Genomic DNA, 18,239 nt, shown 5'->3' on the forward strand with positions numbered 1-18,239 from the left:
GTTAGATATAGGTATACTATATCTAAAGCAAAGGGTGATTACACCACCTTGACCCAGCTGTCAAGCAGCCAGTTGTGTCAGATTTGGATGGCCAGCCAGGGGTGGCATAATACATGCTGCAGCCCCTGGTAGGCCCTGGGTACACCTATGCCCTGGGTACCTAAGGTACACTGTACAGGGACTGGTAAGGTGACTCAGTATCCAATTTAGATATGTACCTAAGGTACATGGAATCCATTTTACAGAGAGAGCAGTAGGCCTGGGGTCCTGAATAGCAGGGCCCCAGGTCAACTAAGTCAGAAAACCAGCAAAACACCAGGCAAAAAGTTGGGGGCAACCATAGTCAGGGATCTACCTTCCTACAAGCCTTCACCTCTTTTCGGAGCAGATCGAGTTGGTGTGGACGATTTTTCTTTGGGGGAATGTCCTGTTGAGGCGCACGGAAACGAAGAGCATATCCATTGCGCATTGTATTCAGCACCCACTGATCGTTCGTGATACTGCCCCACTCTGCCAGATGTTTTTAAACACTTTCTCCCACTGGAGTGGACAACTGCGCTAGAGGAAGCCATTCCTCATTGTTTTCCTCCTCTCGTAGAGGTAGAGGACTGCTGGTGACCTCCTCTACCTCGGTTGGCTTTACCACCCCGAAACTGGCTTTTGCCCTGGGTCTTATTTTGGGACTACTGAGGGGTTTGAACCCTCTGTTGAGCCCCTCTGCCTCTGTTGGACTTGAAACGGCGTTTAAACTCCTTTTTTTCTAAGCCGACTGCCTTGACGGTGTCGAGCTCGGCTTTCATCTGACTCATCTCATCGTCCGTGTGCTTGCCGAAGAGAGATGTTCTGGTAAATGGGAGGTTCAGAATGCGCTGCTGCGCATCTGGCTTGAGGCCTGTCAGGCGCAGCCACGATGAACGTCTGGCAATTTATTTTAATAACATTACCTCTCCTTTTTACATTAAAGCTCCCTTTTGGAGAGGCCTTGTTTTTTAGTTGAAACATTTTCTTTTCTTTTCCTCACCTTCCCTCTGGGGGTGTCCTTCACTCTCTAGACACTGCTACCCAGACCAGAGGTTGCCTCAGGATGAGGCTGGCATATAGCACGTGATTGGACACCCGATGACTATGCCATAACGCTGAACGTGGGGCGGATAACAGATATACACCGCATTTAACATCACAGCGTTTATGAGGGTGATCCACTATAACCAATGGTTATGAAGCTACAAGTGTCCATTCTCCTTTCTGATTAACTGACTATTGTAATGGGGAACTGAATGGATCTCTATTCCTCCTCCCTACTGGTTGATTACATTATTGATGAGGATCCCCTGGAAGAGAAGCTAGGGGTCATGGCTGCCTTAAAGGCGTGGTGCCAGTTTTACGGAAAAATACTTTCATTTTCGCTGTTATTGGTTTACAATTCAGCCTGTAGGCTAACAATGTCTGCTTTTCTTTTGCAGCTTCCTCATGAGGTTTACTCATTAAAAACAGAGTTCAAGTGCTACTTGCCCTCATGTGTTTTATACATATATTATGTATTTTGCAAAAGCAGTTTATGTGTTTTATTACATTGTTTAGCCTCCTAGATGGAAGCTGCATTGTTATGAGATAAAAAAAATATATATATATACCTGTATATACGTTTTTCATATATCATTTTTTTAATTATTTCCGGGGCCCCGCACATGGGCGGGAATATTCAGTGTGCTTATGACTATTGATGAGGATCCCCTGGAAGAGAAGACGCTATTATACTAAAAACATAAATGATGGGAATACAGTTGCAATCATATATGGCTTGTAAAGTGTGCACCGGTAGACAAAGGCACAGTGTTTGTACAGACGATAATGTACCATATATACTGCTTGTATGGCTGTAACAACTTTAAGATTTAAATACATTTATTTAAAAAGTGTTTAAAAATAAAGAGACAGGGACCACCTCCATTAGGCTTGTGAGACTATTAAATCAGGGTTAACCAGAAAAAAATATCTGATACAGTATGGCATATCGTTACTAAGTCATACAGGTGTTTTTTGTTCTCATACACGTAGCCAGACTTTATTCCCAAGAACAAGCACGGAATTTGAAGCCCTCACTATCAAACAATGACTCAACCACCATCCACCCCATGTGTTGAAAACCAGACACAAAACAAAACTGAGGGACTGACTTGAAGTTTCCAGTCTTTATTTGACAACTTATTCAGATTCTGACATGCCAGGCTTCGTGTCAGGAGTGTGGATGGAGTGTACTTTCGAAAGCTGCTGAATGACAAGACAGAGCACCAATCAATTGCAGAAACTGAGGTCAAACATTGAGTCAACTTCATGATGTCCTGTTGTGGGTCACTGAAGGGGTCACAAAAGGCACTATCTGCAGATGGAGGTCACCGGAGTGTTTACCCATAGGTCGGGCATGCCCGCGGTTCGCCCACAGGTTATGCATAGACAGGGGGCCTCTTTTACCTGACTTTTCCAGAAACATGGTCCTGTCCAAACTCCTTTCTAATAATGTCTATATATTGATTTTTTTCTTCTTAAAAGAGTACATAGTGCTCATAGAGCTCTTTGGAAACGGTTAGACAAAGAACAAGTGAGGGTTTGTATTAGTGACTAAGTGTTCACACTGCTTTTATTACAAAAAACATAATGGATTCTGGAGTCTCCAAATGTATGTGCTATGACATCACGTGAACAAAGTATCGGACAGAACTCGGCTCACTGGGCCACCTTCGGCTTACATCGGGTTGGCAGCTACACACCAGTTTACACTCACTGTGTTATTGTGCCATTGGTGACACAATGCAGACATGTCTGTTCAGTATCAGCAGAAGGATCCAGATTGAAAACTCCTGTTCTGTGGAGGTCAGGAGTGCCTAGAAGCCTGACTCATACTTACTTATAAAATGTGTCACTGACCTGGTGCCCGAAGCACCCTGCCTCTCTCCCTTGCGCCTTCTGCTCCTCTGCAATCAGCATCGCATGTCCATAGGATTCCTCGGAGGTTCTGGTCACTGGCCTGCCCTCAAAGCAGTAGAGTGCTGTGAACTTCATAAGCCCCTGTCAAAATAAAGCACAGCATGGCTCCCATCTCCAATCCACTCAGCAGGAGGGCAATGATGATGTGGTTCATTTCTTAAGAACAACTGGGGGTCCCGCTTCCTCCTCACTTCTGTGCATTTGAGCCTCATTGGCTCCTGAGGGTTCTGCATTCCTCTCACGAAAGGTCCTCATCTCAGACCCAGAATCCTCCTGGTGGTGCGTGGACTGCGCCGGTGGCCGCCGCCTCCCCACCACCTTGTTGAGCAGCCATGAGATCGCGGCTAGAAGGCAGAACATGGACAGAGGAGCGCCGATGATGAGGGCAGCCGTGGCTGTGATGCGGAGGATGTGCTCTGGGGGCTCTGCCACGGGGTCTGCCCGGGGAAAGACAGGCTCTGAGCAGGAGTGCAGCTGCTCGTTGAAGAAGGAGAAGGGTGGGCACGCGGTGCAGTTCCGGGGGGTGCTCCCATTGCAGGTGTAACAGGACGGGTCGCAGGCTGCACACAGATTGGTGTATCCAGATCCCTTCTCTGTGCTGTTTAACTTCAGAACTGTTCTGTAGTATTTGGGAGGACAGTAGGACAGGCACAGCTTTCCAAAGGCAAAGAACGGACTGCTACATTCTGTAAGAAGAAAAGAGAGGGGGTGACATTAGCTCCACATCACTCACCTTGCAATAGATTTTGAGTAGTCCCAAGGGTGCTGGTGACCAGCATAGGTAGAAACAAAGGGGCATAGTACCAAATATGAGCGATATTTATCGCTAACAATGCTTAGCAACGAATTTTTTAACGCTAAGCATCACCGGAAATTATCGCAGAGATAACTTGCTATTAGCAAGGTGATAAAAATCCTCGCGCTAACTGCCAAATGAGAGATTATCGCTGGAAAACCAACGATAATCTCTCGAAGTTTGGCGTTAGCTTGATGATAGGGGCTCACAAACTTAGCCATGATATCCACCTTCCATAGGATATCATGGCTAAGTCAGGAAAATACCAGGTGTAAAAAAAGCAGTGCTAACCGCGGTTAGCGCTGCTTTTTTTTATCACTAACAGGGTTAGCGATATCCTTGATAATAGGAGAAATGTCGCTTAACAACATTTCTCCTATTATTTTTCTCTGGAACGCCCCCTTTGCATCTCATTAGAGATGCAAGGGGAAGCGTAGAGAAAAAGGGTGCTAACATGCAAATTTGCGTGTTAGCACCCTGTTGCTGATAGGGAGATCATTTTATCTCCGCTTTCTTGGCTTTTAAAGCCAAAAAAGCAGAGATAAATCCCTTGATAATATGCCCCAAAGAGCTGGTGTGCGCACCACAGCTACAAGAGAGAGTGGGAAGGGGAACGCACCCAAGTCTGCGATAACCACCATGAACACAGAGGTCTCTGGAGAGTGTCCGTGCACTGTGGACACCTGGCAGGCCGGAACAGGGATTCCATAGTCCCCGTGTTCATGTCTTTGGGTGATCGTGAACCCCATGTCCCTCCAGGTCAACGGGTCTTAACTCAGCAGCAATTCTAGTGGCGTACCCTCAGATTCATGAACACCAGTCCAGACAATGTTTTGCATAATTACCCGGCTAAACTAGAAACACTCTTATCTGAATGAATGGGATCAAGGCTTGTGCGTGCAAGTGCTTGTTGATGAAAGGTTTCAGTTCTATCCCCTGTGTCAGGAAGCATAAGTTCACAGTAACATGTTACACCATGGAGTCATCTTCCAGTGTATGACAGCTGGTGTTTCTAAACCGTTGGGAGTGATGGGTAATAGGAATTTGTAGATGACTTCTTAAAGACCTGCTCAGCTATTATAAAGGTCACTATTTTCTACATTTTGATATCACAGCCTGCAAGGGTACTTCTGTTTCTTTTTTCCTTCTGAATCAGCACCATGGAGTTGTTGTCTTTCAGGAATTCATTAAATACTGGTCCTTGGACATGGGACCTCCCTTCTGCTGGAGTCATATGCATGCATGCTTCAGCTGTTATTGTAAACTCCTCTCACTAATGAAGTGATAACAACTCGCTCAAGTTCTGGAAAATTGCCAAGACAGGAGATATGTGTCAGAAGGTGTTTGAAGTCACTGGCATCCGATGAACTCTGCCCTTCACTTCTGTCAGCAAGGTGGGGTTCTGGGAAGCACCAATGACTCTTCACAAGCCCAGGTGTTTTTACATAATACGTAAAATGACCTGCGGGAGGGAAATATTCTACACATTGTATACGATCTATGCAACTTCAGTCCCAGACACACTTCAGTTACTTGCCTGTAAAAGTGCTTCTCCATATTGCGATCTTTCTTTGGTTCACTGTGGCCTGCATAAAGCTGAAGCCTGCTGCTGTGGAGATTCACAGGTGAACTGGAATGGTTGAAAGCCCAGATAACTTTCATTGCTACACCTCTAGTATCTTTCATAGATAGACTGACTCTTGGAAATATTCACTTTTCTGAGCTGGACTTTGAGCCCTCAAATACTCAGAGCACCTGAATTTCTGAAAGTTCCCGGGCTTGAGATTATGGTAAAGTCGAGATTCGTTCCCACCTACATTCCAGACCATCAAAGAAAGTAAGAAAGCACAGACCTCAAGGGGTATCACACTGACGGGTTCAGTGTGGGGCAACCTCTGAATATTGGTTGTGTGTAGCGAGAAGGACTGGTGCCAGCCTAAGATACAAGCGTCCGAGATGAGCCATAGGACTCTCCTCTGCCCTCCCCTGTCTCGACGGTCACTTACCCACACACATTCCTTCCAGGTTCCACGTTAAACACTTGCTGAGGACGCTGCTGGCGATCACTCGGCCAATCACATCCTCCTCTGTGCCATAGAGCAGTAATGTGAACCTATGAAGCAGCCCTGAAGAGTGGAGAGAGGGACAGAGGGGGTCAGTGAGGACAGGGTGATCCAACACGAGCACAGCAGATGCATGAAAGTGTGTGTGCAACCAGAGCTGGAACAGACACCATTGAGCCAGATATATGGAGCAGGGTGTTAATAATGCAAGGCCTGTTTCGTTGGCTTAGTAGGTAGGGGCAGTGAGGGCGTCTGTGCGGCTGGGGTAGTCAGTGTGGGCAGCAGAAGTCAGGATGGGCATTAGGGAATCTGGGGTAGTCTCTCTATTTGCAAAAGTACAACAGAGGTAGTCCTGATGGGACAGTGCTGCAGGAATGTCAGAGACACAGAGAATAAAGGGTGAGTATAATTGCTGTAGTACACCCAGGACGGGTGAGTGCAGCAGGGCAGTCTGGGTGGGTGTGAATGCAGCAGCGGTACCAGTACAGGAGGGAAAGCCTGGGTGGGTGTGAATACTGTGGCAGTAAATTAGACATAGCAATGAAGGTGTAACAGAGACAGCCAGGGTGGTCATGAATACTACATACACTTGCTTTAGCCATCTCTGTGCCCCCTAGACAGAATGCCTGGTACCAGAGTGGCACCGGCTGGATCACACAAGCAACCCTACCCTTTAAAGATGCAAAGAATTGGAAAACGTACCAGTGTTGCTGTAATCACCCTTGTTCACCAGCTCCAGGGTCCAGAGGCCTTGTGGATCCTCGTCCCAGCTATGGGTGGTCATGAACACCCAGTCCTTGTACCCGATGGTGCTAGTGTCATAAGGCCTGCAGGGGAGGAAAAGGAAACCGATCTCAGTAAAATAGAAGGAAACTCAGGAAGCAGGGTTGGACTGGCCATAGAAGGCACTGGATGTTATCCTGGTGGGCCATAAGGATGGGGGCCGCTTTTCAAGTGGTGGGGCCAGTTTTATTACTGGGGGCCGGCTTGGCCCCCTTGAACAAAAGCAGCAGCAGTGGTAGAGCGGAAGCAGTACTGCCGTTCGCTAGCAGCCCCAGCCCCTCTCCCCGTGGCCAGTCCGGCAGAATTGGCAGGGCTGGTTTGTGTTTCCAGTCCGGCCCTCTCAGTAAGGAATTTGTTACTTACCCTGTAAGCATCTGTTCGTGGCATGTAGTGCTGCAGATGCACTCACATGCTTTCCATAATCCTGCTATCTAGTGTTGGATCAGGATGTGTGCAATTTGTTTTTCTTCGAATAAGTCTTTCGAGGCACGAGTTCAAGTGACTCCTCCTCCTGGTGATAATGTCCATGGGCATCAACTCTATTATTAGATTGTTTTCCTGCAGGTGAGTGAGATTGGAGTATAAAGTATGTATAGTAAAGACTGCCATGCATAGCAAAAAGTTAACTGCAACGGCAGCAGGTGACCGAGGAGGAGGGTGGGTGCGTGTGAATCTACAGCACTACATTCCACAAACAAATGTTTCCTTGTTAAGCGACATAATCCATTCGAGACATGTGCAGCTGTCGATACACATGCTTTGCATAGACTGTAAAGCATTTCTCCACAAAGTGGTGGTTAACCTGTGGGTGTGCCGTTGTTTGAAAGAGTGTACGTAGCACAGCCTGACCTAGAGTGAGTCTAGACACCTGAGAGTAAATCTCGTGGGCGTAGATGTGGGAGGCACAGACTCAAAGAAGGCCAGAGACCCCTTAATTGTGATGTTACTTCAGCTGGTGAAGTAGAGGAGAAGCATCATTTAAAACCTTAACGTGCAGGACAAACAAAAAAATCCTCCCACATCAGAAGGGGGGTATAGTCTAAGCACAAGAACAACCCCTTCTCCTCCTACCATGTCAGAGACAGGCAGAGTGCTGGTCCATATACTCTTCATGAGGTTTCACAGGAAAAGGTCTCAGCTTTCCACAAGTGACGCAGGGTCTGGAGGTAGACTTCATGTAAGAAGACATTACAAAACTGTGATATTATGAAGAAAAAATTGAAGAAAAATTAAGAAAATTGAAGAAAACTGAGCAGAGCTCAGGGAGACTCCCTTCACACGACGTGCGGTAGAAAATCTGAGAGTCTGAGCCTCTGGGGAGAACCTTCTGGTGGGTGCTGTCGCCTGATTGGCTGTAGTTTGGACTATACAAAATTACTAGGATAGTCATGAGTGTGGAAGTTTTTTCTACTGTAGCTTGGGCTACTTTACTTCCTGGGTGGGAAGTACTGGTTTTTCCAATGTTATTATAGCATATTATTGCTTTTTTATATACCGTGGGACTCCCACTCCGACGACGGGGAATGATTCAGGCATGTGAATCTATGAAAGACACCCTAATACTGGAGAACATCATATACCAGGCCCACGTCTCACAGTCATCATGGGTGTGATCGGTGGAGGAATGTGTCTTGGAGTAGCAGGAGAGGCAGGCGGTATTACTGGCTACTCCTGTGGAGCTTTAGGGAACCTTTTCCTGTAATCTTGCAGCATGGCCTGCAAATGTTGGAAGAGCAACACAGGCACCTGTACATCATCATGCCTGGTTTGTGCATGATAGTGATAGTGCTCATAATACCACTTTGAGGAAGGGGCATAATAATGGTGATAATATTGCTCTTCTCCTCTCATGTCGCTGTCTTCCTGGTACTTGACCTGGAGCTCTGCTGGGCTGTGTGCTGCCCCAAAAGGCCCATCGTCGTCCGACTCTTCCAGGTCTAGTAGGTGACTTCAGGAAAGAGGTGAAACCTTGCTAGGAGATTTAACTCAGGTCTTAGAGTTGTTCTTGTTAGCTTTGAAATTTTCAGCATCATCAAGGTGATCGTCACTGGCAAGGTGTCTCTGACTTTGGAAGAAATCCCCTTGACGGTTTTGTTGTCGAAGGTGTCGGCGGTGTTAGCGTTAATAGTATCTTCGTGGATGACAGGATCCTCGTCAACAGCATGGATACGTTGACGCTTGCTGACATTGTTGTCTTTGCCGGCGATGGTCTCATAGATGAGATAGTGGTGACCGTCATCGTCGCTGACAATACTGCTGTCGATGGTGATACTGCCATTCTACGTGACACGCCTGGAGGGGGGATTGGGGGGGGGGGCAGGATGGGGGAAAGTTTGAAGGGGATAAATGGAGGGTAGGGGGCAATTTGGGGACCAGAGGCTGCATTTTCCGCAGTTGCAGAAGGACCGGACTACAAGAACTTACACATCACGGGGTTCACCTAAAACTCCAACTGAACTGTTGCCTTGTGGGTCATGTAGTGCTCTACTTTTGCTCCAAGTAACTTGTTGCTCAACTGTATGATTGACCGGGGTGAGATACCACGGCCTATATGCATTGTATGAAACTCAATAAAGTCTGTTTAAAAAAATATATATATATATATATGGTGATACTGCCATTGAGAGAGTTTTGAGAGGGGTTTTATGTCTCTGTTGAGACATGTTATGTTTTCTCCTTTCTGAGAGGTTCCTTGTGATGATTCTTTTAAAATCTTCCTGCTCTCCTCAGAGGTATACTGGTCAGAGGATCTTGCTCCTTTGCGTGAACTCAAGGACATGTCACTACATTCTCATCTGTGAGTTTTAGCCTTCTGTAGTCACAGGAGGAGCCTCCACTCCCTGTCCTTCGAGGTCTTGGATGGAAAAGTGTGAAATATTTTGCATTCCTTTATCTTGTGCTGAGGTTAACAGCAATAAAGTCCGTCTTTATGTGGGTCATCCACATGCAGCCTTTTCTATCCACAGATTTTGCATGATCTGAAGAGGCCTTTCTTGGAAGTATCCAACATGGCAGTTGTCAGAATAAATCTCAGACTCTAGAGAGGAAATACTGAGCAGAGCTCAGGGAGGCTCCCTTCTCATGGCGTGCAGTCGAAACTCTGAGGGATTCAGCCTCTCTTGGAAGAATTCTACAGGGTGCTGTCGCCTAATTGGTTATAGTTCTAGTCTGGTACATTTTTTTTCAAAGGACATAGATAAGCTACTAAAGTGACTGTTCATTGCAATTATGGCCTATGGTAATGATGCATGCTGCTTTATTATAGTACCACGAGACTCCCACTTCAATGAAGGGGAATGATTCAAGCATGTGAATCTATGAAAGAACCAATACTGGAGAAATACAAACATGTAGAAAGTGACATAGCAGACCTTGCTCTTTTATGTTTTTTCCCACTTATATTTGCAGTCTTCTGGAGGGTAAAGGGTGGGAAGGCAGCACAGTAAGACTTTGGTCTTCTAGCATAAGGCACACACTGGCTTCTTACCTCAGCGCTACCAGCACGGACCTTGTGCCCCGTGGACTGATAAGAGACACCTCCAAGTCTCCCCTCCGACTGTAGCTGAGGGACACTCTGGCCTGTACATGCTCCAGGGAGCGAATGAACCCCGGAGATCTGGCACAGGCCGTCACATTCTTCTCAATGACGAGCTTAGAAGCTATCGTCCTGCAAAAAATAGAAAGCTACACTGAGGGCTGGCATGGTCCATCAGACGGTTACAACCCATGATCCCACCCAGCACAGAGTGAGGTACAGAGTGTACTTGCAACCCATGAAACTCTCAGAAGAGAGGAGGCACATCCTTGCAGTGCACTCCAACCCATGCCCCCAACAGAGAGCGAGGTACAGTGTACTCCCAGCTCATGAACCCTCTCCCCCAGCATAGAGCGAGGTACAGAGTGTACACTCAGCCCATGGCTCCCCAGCAGACAGCGGGTAAAACCCTTGAAGTGCACTCCAACTCAAGACCCCCCCCCAGGACACAGTGATGCCTTGCTTGCAGTGTACTCAAACCCATGACCTGCCACCACTCCAGCAGACAGCGGGGCGCGTATTTGCAGTGCACTCCAACTCATGACCGTCTAGATGGTGAGGCACATCCCTGCCAGTGCACTCCAACCCAAGACTTCCCAAAAGACAGCAAAACATGTCCTTGTAATGGTGTACTCCAACTCTTGACCACCAGGAGACAACGAGGCACTGCATGAAGTGTAATCCAACCAACTTCCCACTAGGAGACAGTGAGGCACTGGCTGCAGTGTACTCAAACCCATGACCTCCCAGCAGACAACGAAACACGTTCTTGCAGTGTACTTCAACCCATGACCACGCACAACTCCAACAGAGAGTGAGGTACAATCTTGCAGTGTACTCCAACTTTTGGCCCCCCAGCAGGCAATTAGTGTACACCAACTCAAGAACAACCGAAATCATAACCCCCAGCACAGAGCGAGGCACATCCATGCAGCTTACTACAAGCCACGACCCCTCAACAGACGGTGAGGCAAGGCCTAAAGAGTCCACCAACCCATAAACTAATGGGCCCCCTTCTAATCCCCAGCACAGAGCCAGGCACACCTTACAGTGTACTCCAAGCCATGACCCCTCCAGCAGAGAATGAGGAACAACCTGGCAATGCACTCCAACCCTTGGCCATCCAGCAGCCAGTGAGGCAGTAACCTCCACCTTGTGACACCCAATAGACAACGAGGCAGTGTATTTCAACCCCTGACCCACAATCAGTGTACAAGGTACAACCTTGAAAAGAGCATTCCAACCTACAACCCCTAAGTAGACAATGAGGTACTGTAATCCAACCCATGACCGTCCAGCAGCCAGTGAGGCAGTGACTTCAAACCTGCGACACCCAGCAGACAGTAAGGCAGTGTACTAGGTTTTAAAGGAACTTGCACTCTGTTTTACCTGATTACAGCCGAGTAGAGGCTTATCGGGGCCGCCATTTTGGGTGAGGAAAGTGAGGAAGAGCTAGCATACTAGCGCTTAGCCCCTCCAGCCCTCTTGTAGATAAAAACCTCAGAAATAACCATTCCCCCACTGACTGCTAGTGTGTGTGTTATCGTAAACTGAGCACTTGTTATTTGTTTTTAAAAACTGCTATTTGCACAAACTGTTTTGCACTTGAGAAAATCGTTTTTTAATAATTATACAGTGTCCTGAGGCGGAATGCCGGGACCTGTATTTAAACATTGATTGCTATTTTAAAACTGAATACTAGGTTTTAAAGGAACTTGCACTCTGTTATACCCGATTACAGCCGAGTAGAGGCTAATCGGGGCCGCCATTTTGGGTGAGGAAAGGGAGGAAGAGCTAGCATACTAGCGCTTAGGCCCTCCCACCCTCCCGCCCTATTGTAGATAAAAACCTCAGAAATAACCATTCCCCCACTGACTGCTAGTGTGTGTGTTATGGTAAACTGAGCGTTTGTTATTGGTTTTAAAAAACTGCTATTTGCACAAACTGTTTTGCACATGAGAAAATCGTTTTTTAATAATTATACAGTGTCCTGAGGCGGAATGCCGGGACCTGTATTTAAACATTGATTGCTATTTTAAAACTGAATACTAGGTTTTAAAGGAACTTGCACTCTGTTTTACCTGATTACAGCCGAGTAGAGGCTGATCGGGCCGCCATTTTGGGTGAGGAAAGGGAGGAAGAGCTAGCATACTAGCGCTTAGCCCCTCCCGCCCTCCCGCCCTTTTGTAGATAAAATGGCACCCTCATATAGGAGGCGCAGCGGACGGGCGCAGCGGAGGCGCCGAAGGCGCGCCAAAGGCAAGCCCGTCTGCACCCGTCCGCGACGGGCCGGGACTAGGGGCCACACTCCATGCCCAACTACTCACAAAAGATACTAGCCACACTATCTCATACTCCAGCGTGGAACTTAGGAGTCTGAACAACGTAGGGGTAAGAAATACCACACATTGTGCTCGTCTGGGACCATATGATATCATGGGCCCTTTCTGTTGTCGGCACTGTCAATGGGGAAGTGATACAGGGACAGAAGTCCGTATAAAAAATACCCCAACTCTGGCCCTTAAATGCATCTATCTCAATGCCAGATCCCTACCCAAGCATGCGATAGAGCTGTGGGACCTATTGACAGAAACCAAACCAGACTTGGTTTTTATAACTGAGACCTGGCTCGATACCCATAGCACCCCAGACATCGCGACAGCCCTTCCAGCGGATTATAAAATACTCAATCTGAATAGAGTGAAGAAAAGTGGCGGGGGGGTAGCCCTGCTATTTATGGAATCCCTCACCTGTAGACAAGTACCGATCACACAGTCCAACAGCCATGAAGCAATGGCATTCTCAGTATCTGTAAGAAAAACAAAGGTCCAAAAGAGACCAACTCTTGGAATCCTTCCCAGTGTTACCCTTCTATCTCAAAAACGCCCACTGTCTCTGAACAAGTTTTGTTATTACACAGTACGAGAAAAAGTGAAGACATGCATGCAAAAAAACCTCATCATCTAGTCTTATTTAAAAATTCTTGAACACTTTATTACAAGTTCATAAAATCATGAGTAATACACATTAATAAAAAATTAATAAAAAGCCGTATGTTTAAAACAATTTCCTAATCTTTTTTGTTTAAGAAAAAGATTAATCCTTATACACAAATAGAATCATACATCATCAGATTATTCAAAATGTACAAGAAATCACACTATTCATGGATGTCCAGTTATAACTGGACATCCATGAATAGTTTCTCGTACTGTGTAATAACAAAACTTATTTACTCCTGGTCCCTGATTGAATCCTTAAGGAGTCCTCCCTTTCTTTTATTACTATTCTCAGTATCTGTAAACACCAATATTATATTTGGGGGAGTGATAGTTTATAACCCCCCTGCAAGCACTTTAGACTTTAGTGCCCAACTCTTTACCCAAATACTACCGATCTGTCTCAAAAACAAGAATATTCTTGTGATAGGAGATTTTAACGTACACTTTGATAGCAGCAGCAACCCATTAACCAAACAGCTAGTGGAGGACATGGATATCCTACAGCTGACACAAATAATTAATCAGCCCACACATAGGGCTGGACATATTTTAGATCTCATCTTCTCCAATATAGGAGCCATTGACATCAATGCGATTAAACCATTGATTTGGACTGACCACTCCATGATTGTGTTCACTATTAAAATACCTACCAAACACTCTAAATCCATGCCCCCAGCAACAGCATCAGCTAGGAGCTGGGAAAAAAATTCTGTGGAAAAATTACAGAATCATTTTACACATGTATTCATAGGAAACACCAATATTAATAATGAAATAGAAGAGCTCCAGAATAATATCAAGGGTGCGCTGGAACACTGTTCAGCTCCACTCTCTAAACATAAACGGAGAGGCACAGTCTCAGAGAAGTGGTATGGACCTGAATTAAAATCTTTAAAAAGGAAATGTACATCTTGCGAACACAATTGGAGGCTCAATAAAACCCTAGAAACAAGAGCCATATACAAAAAGGAACTTGTGCTCTACAACAAAGCTATTAGGAAAGCAAAGAAAGACTATTTCTCACGGAGGATAACAGAAAGCAAAAATTCTTCAAAAGAACTATTCAAAATAGTCAAAGAGCTATGCAGCCCGGCTAATCTATCAGTGGATCTTACCACCTCGCAAGAAGGCTGCAATAAAATTAATGAATATTTCTGTGAAAAAATCGATACGATCTATGCCTCTTTTTCCAACATTGAATCAAAGCAACCACAACCTCGTGTAACATCCCCAGTTCTGGCTAGCTGTCCTAGATTCGGCCCTTTTACAGAGGAGGAAGTGGGCAAAGCTATGCAGGAAGTAAAATCAGGCTCCCCACTGGACCCATGCCCGCATCATATTTTCTCTCAACTAACACCAATAATCTGCCCAGCTGTAACCAAAGTCTTTAATCAATCATTGAATTCTGCTGGATTCCCGAAGTATTGGAAAAATGCCATAGTCACTCCCTTACTAAAAAAAGCAGGATCTGATATTTACAACCCGGCAAACTATCGGCCTATTTCTCAACTTCCTTATTTGTCTAAGGTGATGGAGAAATTGGTCAACAGGCAGCTTTCCAAATTCCTAGAGACCAATGATCTATTGGACAGCTCCCAAACAGGGTTCCGGACCAACAATTGCACTGAGACAACACTCCTGGCAGTGTCAGACAATATCAGTACCAAGGTAGATCAGGGAAAGACAGTCGCCTTGATTCTACTAGACCTCTCGGCGGCATTTGACACCGTCCCACACCACCGACTCCTGGAAATCCTAGCAGCCAAGGGTATCCAGGAAAAGGCATTAGGGTGGCTGCAGTCTTTCATGCAAGACAGAACACAGTCAGTACGGATGGGTGATTTTGTCTCCCCTCCCCGGAACATCAAGTATGGGGTCCCACAAGGGGCCTCATTGAGCCCAACCCTATTTAACGTGTTTGTCTCATCACTAGCCGATATAGGGAGAAAGTGGGATGTTGGGATCTGCTCTTACGCAGACGACACCCAACTAATGATTTCATTAGATGAAGAAGACGACCCTAAGGATAGGCTATCGAACTGCCTGACCGAATTAGCCAATTGGATGCACAACCATTGTCTCAAATTAAACGCAGACAAGTCTGAGATTCTGCTGTTTGGTAGACATACACACCTATGGGACAACAGCTAGTGGCCCACCACTCTGGGCACCGCTCCCATACCAGCATCAACTGCCAAAAATTTAGGTGTGATTCTAGATAATACCCTGAGCATGAAAACCCACGTATCTACAATCAGTGGCAAAGGCTTTGTACTACTCAAGATGCTCCGGCGAGTTTTTCCATGGATCTCCACTGAGTGCAGGAAGATACTGGTCCAGTCTTTATTAATGAGCAGGCTGGATTACGGAAATTCCCTGTTTGTGGGAATGGCGGACTATCTTTTCGCAAAACTGCAAGTCGTACAGAATGCTGCGGCAAAGGCAATTTGCAATAAAAGAAAGTACGACCCAGCCAAAAGCTGCCTGCGTGAGCTTCACTGGCTACCAATGAGACAAAGAGCTATCTTCAAGCTAATGTGCATAACGCATAAAGCATTGCACAACACGGGCCCTCGCATCCTAAAAAATAAAATCAGATTCTATGCTCCTACAAGGAACCTGCGTTCCTGTACGGCTGCTAGAGCAAGCAACACTCGTGTGAAAACAGCCAGGATGGGTGGACGGGCATTCTCCCACCTGGCACCAAACAACTGGAATAAGCTGCCGCAAGAACTCAGACTAACAGACTGTTACTTGTCCTTCAGGAAGCAATTAAAAACATTTCTTTTCCCAAAACCTGAGTAAACATAATCCCCACTCTGTTATCTGTTAACCACTCACTATTGTCAGGACAGCGCCGTGATATCCCATTGGGGATGATTGTTTGCGCTTTACAAATACCATTGACATTGACAAAACCACCCCTAGGGACCAGTGAGGCACATCTTTACAGTGCACTCCAAACCATGAACCACCCCACCCCACCCCCAGCCCCCAACAGACAGAAAGGCAGTGCATGGACTCCAACTCAAGACCAGCCCATCAGACAGCAAGGCACATTTCTGCAGTGCACTTCAAACCATGACCCCACATGCAACCAGGAGCAGGTAGGCAGTGCCCGCAGAGTACTCTTTAAACTCCCATGCCCTTTCAGGTGTTGTCCTCTGCTCTGCGACCCTTTGTGATTCCTGCTCTGAGTTTGCATGCCGTGTCTGCTGCTCTGAACCGATGCTCCTCCACAGTGTCCTCCATGCTTATTTGATGACCTGCTTTCAAAGAGTCAGAGCGCACAACTTTCCTACCTCACCTTGCTGAAGCTTGGACCGTACAATGAGGTGCTCACATTACTAAGGGCAGCAGTAACCTAAGTGTTTACTATCACTACTTTTGGCGACTCCCAAGTGAAGTTGCAAAATTTTAAAAGTATGTGAATGTATACAGTGTACTACACCCCAATGACATACCAGCAGAGTGAAGCACTGACTTTAGGGCTCTCCTGTAGGAAAGTGGGATTTTCTGTATAAGATACCTCCACTTTTTGCCTGGTGTCAGTGTGTTTTGACTTAGTTCACTGAGATCCTGCTAACCAAGAACCCAGTGGCCATGCTATCTCCTCTAAACGTTGATGGTAAGCACTTTGTGCACTCCACACTTGGCATACTGGGGTACCACTGTAAGTCCCTGGTATATGGTACAGTGGTACCCAGGGCACTGGTACACCAGGGGTCTCCCATGGGCTGCAGCATGTGTTGTGCCACCCATGGAATTCCATGCAAATTGTGCCTGCAGGACTGCTATCGCAGTCTGGTGAAGTGGTGCATAAACCATTCACTTTATATATAAGGTTTCCCTTATATCCCAGTCACTGCAAGTCGCCTCTAAGGTATCAAACATGTTGGAATCAAGCAACTACACTGATTCCAGTGTTAGTAGCATGATACCATGTACTGGGGGCTCCTTAGAGCACCCCCCAATACCTACCTGTGCAGCCTTACAGGGTCTGCCTACCATCCTGCACTGCTACAGACCCCAGACACTGTTCTGCACCCCTGCTAATGAGCCTAACTCGGGCAGGGGATGCTGAACAAAGGATTTCCTCCGAAGGAGAGGTGTGACCACAGAGTCAACAGAGTAACGTCCAGAATCTTTCCATAGCAGACAGGAACCAAGAAGGAATTCCCGCAATTTCAGCTGGTATTCGCACCGGAGCTGCTGCTGGCTTGGATCCGCCATGACCCATTGATATGGGGCATTCCATCCGAGGGCGGCTAGGAGGAACATGTCGCCCTCTATGCCAACAACATCCTATTATATGTCTCAAGGCCACACTTCTCAATAACAAGGATACTCCATATTTCCGAGTTCTTCAGTAGCTATTCGGGCTATAAAAAATGCATTGGCCCATATCGGTGATCTTTCCCTTGTTAAGACTCTCCTATTCCCTCCCACACCAAGGCTCCAGCCGGAATGCACAGCACTCGTGGCGTTGGAGGACTTTAAATAACTGAAGTTTTGTAACTCGCGACCAGCAGTTGTTCGTTCAAGACAACTTAACCCCCCAATGAGAATGGTTCCACGCTGACACCGCCCACAGGCACACTCTACCGCTGTCGCTGATGGGCAGGGCTGTACAAAATGATGACCTAGCCACGGCTTCTCTACGCCCTTCAAAATTCACCCAACCCTCTCATCTGGCTTTTTAAAACAGATGGATCACACACTCTGGGTTCTCTTATGGGACAGGGGGCACACCGCGTATTGCCTTGGGGAAACTTTTCTATGAGGGAGGACTGGCAGTAGCAGACATTAAAAAATACTATTGGACCTCACAACTCCTGGTAGTTAATGATTGAGTATTCCCAGACAGGGCGGAGCCTGCATATGTTGTCGACAGAGAGGTACTCAGCAGGTGTAATCATGAAGCCATCCTTTACGATCACCAGCGGCGAAAGGACCTGCCTCTAAACACAGCTACATTCGTCAGATGATGGAGTGAGGCAGAATGCTGCCTGGGCTGGAGGGCCAGACTGATGGCCATGACCCCCCTGTTGCACAGCGATCAACTGGGTGAG

At 46.6% G+C, this 18,239-nt stretch overlaps 1 protein-coding gene across 5 annotated transcripts in view; it reads right to left on the reverse strand.

Annotated features, from left to right (window-relative positions):
- Positions 1-2,154: 2,154 nt before the first annotated feature.
- The window catches only part of PCSK4 (proprotein convertase subtilisin/kexin type 4), a 361,577-nt gene continuing 345,492 nt past the window's right edge, over positions 2,155-18,239 (reverse strand). For all 5 annotated transcript variants that reach the window (XM_078670994.1, XM_078670991.1, XM_078670992.1 and 2 more), the window contains 4 exons: positions 10,115-10,294; positions 6,547-6,671; positions 5,788-5,907; positions 2,155-3,671 (listed from right to left, as the gene is read on the reverse strand). In XM_078670994.1, coding sequence (XP_078527120.1) covers positions 3,136-3,671; positions 5,788-5,907; positions 6,547-6,671; positions 10,115-10,294 — 961 coding nt within the window. In that variant the 3' untranslated portion in view covers positions 2,155-3,135. The remainder of the gene's footprint in view (positions 3,672-5,787; positions 5,908-6,546; positions 6,672-10,114; positions 10,295-18,239) is intronic.

The sequence above is a fragment of the Lissotriton helveticus genome, chromosome 12, assembly GCF_964261635.1.
Source record: "Lissotriton helveticus chromosome 12, aLisHel1.1, whole genome shotgun sequence".
In the NCBI taxonomy this organism is placed as follows: Eukaryota; Metazoa; Chordata; class Amphibia; order Caudata; family Salamandridae; genus Lissotriton; species Lissotriton helveticus.